We start from the raw sequence: 12,250 nt of genomic DNA on the forward strand, positions 1-12,250 counted from the left end.
CATCCTTCACCCACAAGTTCCAATTAATCTCTGAAAATATTTCCTAGTTCCATAATAAGACATTTTGATCTGATTTGTCTATACAGATGGCTATTAACATTCAGAATCATTCCATCTATAACACATATTACTACTCTCATTTGTACTTTTGCAATTTTTATGTCACACCAGACTATATTATATTAAACAGTTCTTATGTAACAGATTGAAAGCAAACTCTAGAGGAAGAGAAGAAAAAACTAAATTCATTTATTTTTTCTTTTCCTCTGGAGTTTCCTTTGAATAAAGGTCTTAGCATCTGAAGATACTTAAGACCTTTCTTATTTTTATCTTCAAATTTTTATTTTTCTTAACCTCTTAAGTTATTAGAATAATTCAAAAGCAAGGATTAGTTTTCTTTCTTCTTCTACAATATGTACCCCTCTGTCCTGTTTTTTCTTTTCTGGAAGTAACATTAGGTAATGCTATTATATAGTACATTTTGTAACCTTCTTAAAGTGGTTCATTCCCTTGCACCATTCGGGATGGTCTTAGCTAGTGTTCTGTTTAGCTTTAGGAAGATTAAGCAAGCATGTGTACTTATTTGCCAGTTGGTTTTAATTATTTGTTTAATATGCTTTTTATTTTAAGTTTAAAGCTTCATTTTATATTTGATGAATTATTTAATTTTTTTTATAGATGTTCTTTACAGCATTTAGGTTGTTTCCACAAAAGGGGGAGGGTCAAAATGACCCTGAATGTGATGACTAATTCTGTTTCTTTACTTTCATCTCATTATTTCTTATAATAAAGACAAATCCTTAGTATACACTGAGAAACTTTCCACTTCTCCATACTATCATTTTGTGCTACTTTGTTCTATAATAAATAGCACATCCCTCCAGGTTTCTTCCAAAGCAACAATTCCTTCACATTTTCGTATAAAATTTTTCCTTCTTCAAAATATGGCTTTTCTATAAAATAATTCCAATCTTTGGTATATTCAAATGATCCTTTTGTCTTATAATTAACACAATTTGTTAGTATACACTGAGAAACTGCACTTCTCCACATTCCCTATGCTACCATTTTGTGCTACTTTGTTCTATAATAAAGTGCCACATTCTCTCAAGTTTCTTCCAAAACAACTATCCTTTTGTATTTTCATAAAAAATTTATTTTTTTCCTTCCTTCTTCAAAATATGGCGTTTCTATAAAATAATTCATCTTTGCTATATTGAAATGATTAATATTAAAGAGCATAAAAAAACAATCAAAATGGGCCCAAGTGATTAATGACAAATTAAGTTTACTTCTTTACTTTCATTCTTCTATGGCTTATAATTAACTTAATACCATAGTTTATACTGAGAAGCTTTTAACAATTCCACTTCACTTCTGAATATTCACTATGCTATTATGCTATTATTTTCTGCTGCTTTGTTTTATAACAAACTGCCACACTTCCTTGTATTTTTTTTCCACCAAAGCAACTCTTTTCTTTTATTTTCACACCAAAAAATTCCTTTTCTATAAAATAATTCCACTTTTTGCTCTGATAAAATGACAATATTAAAAAGCAAACATTGAGGATTTTAAAAAATACGATTAAAAATAGATATCATACTGAAACATTTCACCATAAAATTATTCAAAGCAATAAGAAACATTTTAAGGTTCTTATTAAGTATTTGGTCCATCATGGTATGCTTTCTTTAAAAATTAATATAAATAATATTAACTACCAATCTTACTAGCAATTTATGGAAAAAAAAATTATGACAACATTATCTAAAAGGTAGTATTCCCCTGGCAAAATTTTTAATAATGAAATCTACTGAATCCTGTTCCTTCAACCAAAAAGCTTTCTTTGAATTTTAACACAGCCTCTAGATCTGCACCAACCAACCACTTTATTATCCATTTGCAATATTCTTTGTATAAACATTTAGAAAAAGAGAACATTTTTACTATTAGTCTAAAAACTGTAAAGTTTCACAAGCTAGAGCTTGTGCAACTATCTTGAATTTCTATGCCTATGCACTTCTTTTCAGTCTGATTTAGATGTTGATGCGGTTTCACTGAAAACTAGCTTTTTAAGAAGAGGCTACCACTCAAATAAAAGTGAGTATTTAGATATATATGAATAAGATTGTTTGAGGACAACAGCAAAGCTACAAAGATGCACTCAAGTTTTTTTGTTTTATAATTTTAGGTATAATATTTTATTTATTTTAGTAATCTCAATGTGCTTCCTGAAGTGTTCACATTTTTCTGAACCACGCTGTATTATTAAGGGTAATAAGACAATCAGCTTCTTTTTATACAGACTATTTTTAAAATACACTGAAGTATTCTTATATTTTTAAAGTTAATGATAAATAATGCTTAATAAAACACATGGATGAAATGGTATATTTTTAGTAAATACAATTAATGAGCAACTGTAGTTAAGTAGATACGCTAAAATGTCAAAAACTTTAAAATTTTAAATCACTAGGACAATGTGAACTTCATTATTTCAATGCTAATTTGCTGTAAGGCATTATTTGATATAGAAATTATCAATTAACACTAATTTCTCTGTAAACTGTAAGCAAAATATTTTTTGCCTTGGTATAATTACAGTTTTACATTCTATAGTACCTGTCTATAAAAACATTCACACATAGCTGTCAACAACATCTCAAACAAAAACTGAATTATATTTCTTTTTATACTGTTTTGTATTTATTTTATTACAAATTTCATTTAGTAGTTTAACAGTATATGTTTGCCTGTTGCTAAAAAAAATAATCTTTGAACACGATAAAAAATTTATACATTTCACAAGATTCACAAGTGTTTTAAACATGAAGAGAAGCGTAAAAAAAAGTAAAACAAATGCTTCATATATATACATACATACATACATATACTGGTATTTATGTTCATATGTATGTATATATATTCAACATGATAAATGGTAACAGCTTTCATTAAAATAAAAAAGCAGTTATAAAAACAAAAACAATAAATCCAAGCAACTTATTTTGTAAATTATCACTATATCAGGACACTGATTTTGTTAAATTTGCTAATTTAATTTCTCTTACTATACACATGATGAGTAAATAATTCAGGTAAGCAGTTCATCAAAATGAGCCTAACCCGCAGGCTCATTACTCTGCTAATGACTGAGGAACACGGGGCAGAGTAGATTCAATATTTCTGTGACGATGATCACGCATGCAGGGAAGTCTTCAATTGTTGATTATCACAAGGAAAAGAATTTTAAGAAAGCTTGTGGAGGTATTGGTATATACAAGGGAACTGCATTCACACTGATTTCATTGTCATTTTGTTTGCTGTCATCCATTTCATCATCAGGAGGTGTGCTAAAGTCTACACAGGGATGCCCAAAGGACTGTAGAGGAAAAAAAAAAAAGGATTAAATAAAGGAACTATCAATAAAGAAACACACTAAGTTCATAATGCTTTATATAAACAATTATGTTTATAATTATAATTTAAGAAATGAGATATACAGAATAAATCTAGTAAATTTAAAAATAATAAGTATTTTATTATTCTAAACTGCCCAACCTCACCAGACCAGTATCCTTGGAGCCAAACCCATTCCAAAAGCTTCTAAATTAAGTTTTATTCAATGTGATAAATAGAAAGGAATACTGAAACTATGCTTATTCTATTTAGTTGAAATAACTTAATACAAGTAAAATGATTTAATAATATAACAAGGCTTTAATTTATATGAAATTAATTTTGATTAGTACATAATCAATTTATTAAACTATTCTTGTAAGACTTGGGTGGCATTAGATTGTGGCAAATCTTATTACATAATTGAAAGAATTTTTAATTACAATCCTTGCGAGATTTAACCTAGTGTTTTATTTTATGCTTCGAAAACTCCTTTATTAAAGTTTCAAACTGAATAAACTTGGATAACTCAAGTGTCGTTCACAGACAGTTCAAATTCAGACATCAAAATTATCATATACAAATGGATATGATTAAAGTTCTTAAATTCTCTTCTAGAGAATTTAAGCTTCATTCCTTATAAGCAATCTTTTTCTTTTAGTACTACTACTACCACCATTACTGTTGTTATTACTTGATCTTCCCGAGTTTTTGGTGACTAAGGATAAAAATCCAACACACAAGGTGTTACACAAAAGGTTATAAAAGGTTCTGGACTGCATGCAATTAAAACAGGGCTTAACAATTAATCCAAGTGTCCTCTCTAAAGTCCTTTTGGGTGGAATATACCTTTTCCAGTAAAGCTGTCAATTCTTAAAGCAGTTCTGTAATCCCTGTTTTTGCTATCTCTTTCATTGCCTCTTGATTGGCACTGAGATAAAATAACACTGCAGCAAATTAGACAAGTGGGATTGACACTAAACTACTCACAAAATATCAAATTCTACCATCATCTGGAGGCAGAGCTTCATAACCATCATCTGTGCTGACTTGGCAAAGTGCATCCAGAAACTTTTGGACAGCACCTTGTACAACTATTCCAAAAACTTAGAAATTCCTAAGTGCTAAATATTGCAAAGATTTCAATATAATAACACATATATACTTCATAAATGTTTATAAAACAATATACAAATAAAGTTAATAATTTTAATTAATTTTCAAGAAAATTCTGCCAAATTCAGAATACTGAAAAAAACTGTTTCAAAAATTTAAAATAGTCGCTGAATTTAGTTTTTCATTTCTAGAATTCTCAGTACCAAATAAAATTGAATGTTATATAGTTTACCAGTAGTAAAGGGAGAATAATGAAGCAATCATGAAATGGGAAAGGAGAAATGTTTTCTGAGTTTAACCTTATGCTACTTGCACTTAAGTATAACAAATACGCTTTCGTGGTGTCTGTCAGACTCTTTACTTTAAATAAAAAAATAATTTTAGTTTATTGCTGAACTTAAAATAGAGTTCTACTAATTATGATTTGCAAAACTCAATTATTCGGAAAGAAAAGAAAAAAAAAATCAATATATAAAAAAAAAAAAATATATATATATATATATATATATTGAACGAAAATAAATGAGAAAATCATAATAAAAATGGGGCACAATTAGCCTGGTGGTTACAGTGACCTGTGCTTGAATCCCATGGGGGGGAGGGGGGAGAGAGAGAGAGAAGGTAAAGATATATACTTAGTATATTAGTAATGGCCACATGGTGCAAGGAAGCCTATGGGTTTATGCTGCACCAGCCAAAAAATAAAAAAATAAATAAAAATAAAATAATAAGAATAAAAACAAATTGATAATACTTCCTGATAACAAGAGTTTGTTTCAATAAAGAGTTGAGCATCTGTAATTATTAATCTACTAACTGCTGAAACAAACTGTTAGAGAAACTCATGGCAAGAGAATCCCCAAGGTGTTAAAACCTATTTTATAAAAGATGATTTCTATTAGTTAATTTATTTAAAACTGCAGACAGATTCTGGTATATTTTTAATCTCCAGTTAAAATTAATTATTGTTTATTATTAGTTTAGTGCTTACAAGTTAGTGCAAATGCATCAAATCTGCTCGCAGCTAACTACTAAATAGTTATAAGGTTGGCATCATTATGTATATCTCATATTGTGAATACCTTCACAACGAATTGCCATGATATTGCACTACCTCAAATAAGTAACTCTTCACTATAGGAGAAGACCATTGTTACTTATTCTCAATGGATGCCACCACCCAATGATGCCACATAATGATGCCAATCTTATAACTATTTAGTAGTTAGCTGTGAGCAGATCTAATGCATCTGCACTAACTTGTAAGCATGTTAACTTATTATGTAACTTGAGGCTTTTGCCCTAAAATGCGATGTAATTCAAATTACTACACACAATCAGGCATTTCTCATATTGTGGAGTTATACTCCAAAACTGCCTTGCCATCACTGCACCACCAGGGTGCCTGCCCACCCACCGAAGAGGAGCCAATCGGCTCCGAAACAGTACTGTCTGGGCAGTGGAATCTGCTGAGAATAAGTAACAATAGTCTTCTCCTATGGTGAAGAGTTACTTATTCGAGGTAGTGCAATATCGTGGAAACTCATTTTGAAGGTATTCACAATATGAGATATACATAATGATGCCAACCTTAACTATTTAGTAGTTAGCTGCAAGAAGATCTGATGCATTTACACTAACTTGTAAGCTTGTTAACTCACTAAGCAACTTGAGGCTTTTGCCCTAAAATGCAACATTATTAGTTTATTTAAAATAAACACAATACAGTCCATATTTGGACTGTATTGTGCTTTTATTTTGAAATAAAGTACCATGCTGCAACTCTGTTTCATGATTTTCCTTTGTTTATCTCAAAATAGATTAAATTTAAGGGATTAAAGAAGTGTTGCAGGATCACCTAGACAAGACTGCAGTAATAGTTCAGACACAGCATGTGGTCACAAAGGAACTGGATGCAAAAAATAATTTTGATATGATATACTTGGATTTCAGGAAAGCTTTTGATACTGTTGCACATGGAAGACTGCTGTACAAATTGGAGCGGTATGGCATTAAGGGCTGGTTGCTACACTACATGGACTAATGTTATTAGTGGAGTCTTCCAGGGTTCAGTGCTGGGCCCATTGTTGTTTTGTGTATTTATCAATGATACCGATGAAGGTATATCAGGCTTAATGTCCACGTTTGCAGGGTTGTTAATGACAGTAAAGACAGTATGCTACTTCAACAGGATCTAGAAAAGTTAGGCAGATGGGCTGAGAAGTGACAACTGAAGTTTAACATTGACAAATGCAAAGTACTGCATATGGGTAGCAGTAATCCAAGAGTAGCAGTATACCAACTGTGTGGTACTACACTCAGGGAAGTGGAGAATGAAAAAGACCTGAGGGTAATTGTGCAGTCAGATATGAAGTTCTCCGAGCAGTGCAGATGGGGCGCCAGAGCAGGTCATGGAGTTTTGTCAATGATATCTAGGAATTTTGCTAGGAGGCAATTATCCCTTTGTATAAGGCAATGGTCAGGCCACACCTTGAGTACTGTTTAGGAATGGAGGCCTCATTTTAGGAAGGATGTAGAGTTGCTGGAATGGGTACAGAGAAGGGCAACAAGATTGGTGAGAAGAACAAAGGGATGCACTTAGAGACCACTTCCTTCTGTTGTTGTAGAAGTTGATAGCTTAAATAAATTCAAGGCTGAAGTAGACAAAAATCTGGATTGACTGGATGAGTGAAATGGGAAGACTTATTTTTGGCTGATGCTGTATAAGCTTGCTTTCTTGCATCATCTCTCATCTTCTCAACATCAAAAAAATATGCCTCAACTAATGCTAATGCTAAAATTTACCAAAAAATGTTAAAAAAGACAAAGTTATATTTAAATTATTTACTATATTTAAAACTTAAAAGTGGTCACATTATCCAGGTAATCACTGCACTGAGTTTCCTATGTAAAGAGATCCCCACCCTTCCTTCTGGGAAACTGAATTCTTGGTCACTTTAGACAGATGATCAGTACGTACAGGTGTTCACTTCAAGTTCTGTTCTATATCATTTATTTGTTGGGGTTTAGTATTAGTCATGTAGTACAAGGAAGCCATAGGCTTTTGCTGCACAGGCCAAAAAAAAAAAAATAGTAGATAAGAAAATACAAATTATGCTTCCCTCCTTATGTTAAGTATCTATTTAGTTGAGTTGATCCATGAATTTCTTCAAATTGACAGCCTCAACTACCTGCAAAGACAACTTGTTCTAGTAATCAACTCACTGGCTAAAAGTTTGGCTTACCTTCCAAAATAGACATCGACAGTGCCGACACAAGAATAAGCAATCAGCATATTCCTCCCTTAATCCAAATTTCCTGTAAAAAAATAAACAGAAATTAAAGAAAAATTAAAACATTTTGCTTTAATTTCTGTTTTTGAAAAGTAAGTTTACTTCCAAAAATAGATATTAAAATAAAAATTAATTACCTTCAAATTTAAAATATGAATACAAAATAACATTATACTGTATAACAAATTCTGAATCCAGGTTAAAAAGAATTGCCCTAGACTACCCTAGTTAAAGTTTAATTTCAATGTTTTAATTTAAAAAAAAACTTTAAAATGTTTTAATAGTCCACATATTTGAAACTATTAAGTGATGTATAATCATAGTTAAGAGGTAAAAATCACTGAGAATTTTCTTATGCTTGAGGTGCATGCAGCAAATAAAATAAAATTTTACAGACATTATTATAGAAATACTATATGGCATAAAAATATTAGCACATAATTGTGGACTGTTGCCAATGTTAAGCTAGGTGTTTGTCTTAAAAAGTTGTAGAGTAGATATCTTTTAAGGGCACAAAAGGTGATATTGTACTCATTGGTACCAATGACCTTAAGAGTACGATATCTGCAGATTTACTTTACAAGTATATGGATCAACGAAGAAAAAAAAATTGCAAGTTAGGGTTAAATTTGAAAGTGTCTGCAATTCTGCCCAGACATGATAAGGGGAGTATATGATGAGAGCCTTGTCAATCAATTTAGCCCTGGAGAGATTGTGCAAGGCTCATTGGGTAGAATTTTTTTCAGCATGGTCTGTGCTTGTTAACAGAAGAGACTGCTTCTACAGGGATGGGGGTACACTTAAATAGAAAGGGTGCAAGAATATTTCCCGATGCTATTGAGACAGTGTTAGGTGGGTCGGAAAACTGCTAGCTTGGGGGGGTAGGATTTGCGGAATAAAAGTGATTAACAGTGGCTGAAGGCAGAGGCAAAAGTGATTCTTGCACTGCTTCTATTAGAATGAGCAGCAGCCTAGAGAGCAAGTTGTTGGGGATTTCAAGAGATGTTGGGCGTCATCGTGGAACAAGTAATTACATGAGCTGTGTTAGGGTAACTAAGAGTAAGAACAGGTGCATGTACACCAATGCAATGCAATGCTAGAAGTATAATAAATAAATTTCATTGATGAATTTGAAGTGCTGATCAAAAGATCAAAGGCAGATATTATTGGGATATCAGAGAAATGGTGTCACACAGATATAAGCAGTGCAGAATTGGAATTTGGGGAATACAATGTGAACAGAAAGGATAGACAGGGTAGGAAGGGAGTAGGGGTTATGCTGTTAATCAAGAAACACAAAATCTAAGGAAGTGTATCCAGTTGACATGGGTGGACAGTGCAATGTTGAGTCAGTTTGGTGTGACATAAACACTGGGAAAGGGAAAATAACAGTAGGAGTGTGTTATAGGCCTAATGACTGATGAGTACAATGAATAATTGAGCACAGAAATGGAGTGAGCCAGTAAATCAGAATGTCTTGTAATGGGGGATTTTAACTTTCCAGATATTGACTGGAACTTGTGGACTGGTCACTCACATGCTAGCAAGACTTTTGTGGATTTATTGGAGGATTGTTTTCTTCAGCAACATGTTTGAGGGACAACCAGAGGGAGTAATACTCAATCTGATTATCATCAGTGATTATTCACGCATTAAGAATTTGCAGATAAATTTAGTACTAGTGACAATGATCACAGTGTACTGATGTGGGATTTACTTAAAGATGTAATTACGATCAAGGGTAGAGGGAAGGGTTTTTGTTTTCGTAAAGGTGACTACAGTGGTCTCAGACAGTTCTTAAATTCTATACAGTGGGACCAACTGATGATGTTACCAACAGCAAATTCTAAATGCAAAACTTTCAGGGAGTTAATCTTGGAAGCTAATAGGCTTTTCATACCAACAAATACTGTTCAAGATTTAGATCTAAATGGATGTTAGATGAACTAATGAGGCTTGTGGCAGAGAAGAAAAATGATGGGATGCTTATAAATTATCAGGTGACACAGAAGCCTATTGCAGATATAAGCTAGTCTGTAATCAAGTCGCAAAGGAGGTTAGGCAAGCAAAGGCTGATTATGAGAAATCCTTGGCAAAGGATGCAAAGAAAAACAGCAAAGAGTTCTTTACTTGTGTAAACTCTAGAAGGAAGGGGATGAATCAGATTGGTCTACTTGATGTTGGTGGTTTGATAGTTGATGATGCTCAGATAGCTGACAAACAATGACTATTTTGCATCTACATTCATACATGAGGAATTCTGTAAGGAAGGGAAGGACAGAAGTTTACTATAAACTAACGATTTTGTAATAACGGAGAGTAAAGTGGAGGAGAAATCGCTGAAATTAAACATAAAAAAAGGCACCTGGGGTGGATGGAATCTATCCAGTTATATTGAAGGAGGCAGAAAGGGAAGTACGAAAACCCTTAGCCATAATTATGAGAGCATCCTTAGATTCAGGGGAGGTCTCAATGGACTGGAGATGTGCAAATGTATCCCCAATTCACAAAGGGGGTTCAAAGGGTGACAAATAATTATAGACCTGTTAGTTTCTGTTCCAGGGAAAATAATGGAGTCACCGGTTAAATAAGTGATGCAGGATCACCTAGACAAGACTAGTAATAGTTCAGACACAGCCATGGATTTGTTAAGGGAATGTCTTATCTAATCAATTTGACTGGATACTACGATGTGGTCACAAAGGAACTGGATGCAAAAAATAATTTTGATATTCATATACAGTAAGTCCTCGACTTACGTGGATTAGCAGATACACGGTTGCACTACTTCTACTTATGACTAGCCACGGCATCCATTAAGTGCCACTTTAAATATAATAGACTGTATTAGTATGTGCTAATGTGAACTAATAGTGGCATCGGCACTTTGTTTCCACTTAAGTGGAAGTTGTATCTTGTGAGCATATTCTTGGTGTAAACAAAATAAATATAAACCTAAATATGTGTGCAAAAAGAAAAAAAATGGTGAGAATAGTAATCATAGTGATAAGAAGAGGCAGATTATAATTATGGAGACTAAAGTCGAAATCATTAAACATGAAAATGACAAGAAATTTGTGGGCATTGCAAGTGTTTACAAATGAAAATCGATTGTTAGAACCATTATAAAAGATAAAGTTCGGATCATGCAGTACATAAAAAGTTCTGTCCCAGTGCAATCTACGATCATATCCAAAAGAAGAGGCTTATTAATATAAGAAATGGAAAAAATGTTCATGATTTGAATAGAAGACATGAAACAACAACAACAAATGCCGCTAAGTCTTATGCTCATACAAGAAAGAGCCTCTAGTCTTTTTGAAGAACTAGTGTAAATGTGGTACGAATGTTGCTAGTGAAACATTCATTGCAAGCCATGGATGGTTTCAAAGATTTAAGGGCCATGCTAAACTACACAACAAAGTTACAGGCGAGGCTGCTAGTGCAGCCTCGCCTGTAACTGGTCTAACCTCGCCTGGTAGCAGCTACGAAGTTCCCCAAGACTTTGGCAGAAATCATCAAAAACAAGGATTACTTACCACAACAGGTTTTCAATGTAGACGAGACTGGTTTATATTGGAAAAAATCCGACCGGGTGAGTAAAGTGCCTGCCTGGCAACCCAAAGGTCACAGGCTTGGATATTACAATGGTGCCATAATATCCAGTTTGAGCTCATGGCCACAATACACGAAGGAAACAGGAAAAAACTGGTTCCTTCATGTATTGCTCACATCACATGATTAAAAAAAAAAAAATTTTTTTTTAAAAATGGAAAAAAATGCCAGATCGTTCTTACATGCAGCAAGAAGAAAAAACTATGCCAGGATTTAAGGTATCAAAGAACAGATTAACCCTTCTTTTGGCGGCAATGCTGTTTGGAGGTTGCAAAATAAAACCACTGTTAGTTTACCATAACGAAAACCTAAGGGCCTTCAAAAATATTTCAAAGGCATTGCTACCTGTTGTGTGGAAGTTCAATCGAAAAGCATGGGCAACAAGAAATTTTTCAGGACCGGTTTCTCCATCATTTTGTGAAATGAAGTTAAAAAATATTGCCAAGAAAACAACCTACCATTTAAGATATTACTGCTGGTCACCCAACAACTATGTGTGACTATCACAAAAACATGAAAGTTATATTTTTGCCTGCAAATATAACTTCCCTCATTCAACCCATGGATCAGGCATTCAAATAATAGACATTCAAAAAGTATTATCTACAATACATTTAGACAAGCAGTAAGAGTCCCTGAAGGATAGAATGTCAGATCATGGAAGCAGTTCTGGAAAGAATTCAACATTTACAAAGCTGTTAAAAACATCAATGCTCCCTGGAGTGAAATTACAGTATCAACCATGAATGTCATCAGAAACATCTGTTTCAGATGTTTCTGAAACATCTTTGCTCAAGATGTTTCAGAAAGTGAAGAAAATGAAG

The 12,250-nt window shown here is 33.1% G+C and overlaps 1 protein-coding gene across 2 annotated transcripts in view; it reads right to left on the bottom strand.

Annotated features, from left to right (window-relative positions):
- Positions 1 to 3,214: 3,214 nt before the first annotated feature.
- Positions 3,215 to 12,250, bottom strand: part of LOC150087479 (F-box only protein 32) — a 178,005-nt gene continuing 168,969 nt past the window's right edge. For both annotated transcript variants that reach the window (XM_090372097.1, XM_090372096.1), the window contains 2 exons: positions 7,764 to 7,836; positions 3,215 to 3,385 (listed from right to left, as the gene is read on the bottom strand). In XM_090372097.1, the coding sequence (XP_090228223.1) occupies positions 3,236 to 3,385; positions 7,764 to 7,836 (223 nt within the window). In that variant the 3' untranslated portion in view covers positions 3,215 to 3,235. The remainder of the gene's footprint in view (positions 3,386 to 7,763; positions 7,837 to 12,250) is intronic.

Source organism: Mastigoproctus giganteus, chromosome 4 (assembly GCF_048544385.1).
Source record: "Mastigoproctus giganteus isolate SK-2022 chromosome 4, ASM4854438v1, whole genome shotgun sequence".
In the NCBI taxonomy this organism is placed as follows: Eukaryota; Metazoa; Arthropoda; class Arachnida; order Uropygi; family Thelyphonidae; genus Mastigoproctus; species Mastigoproctus giganteus.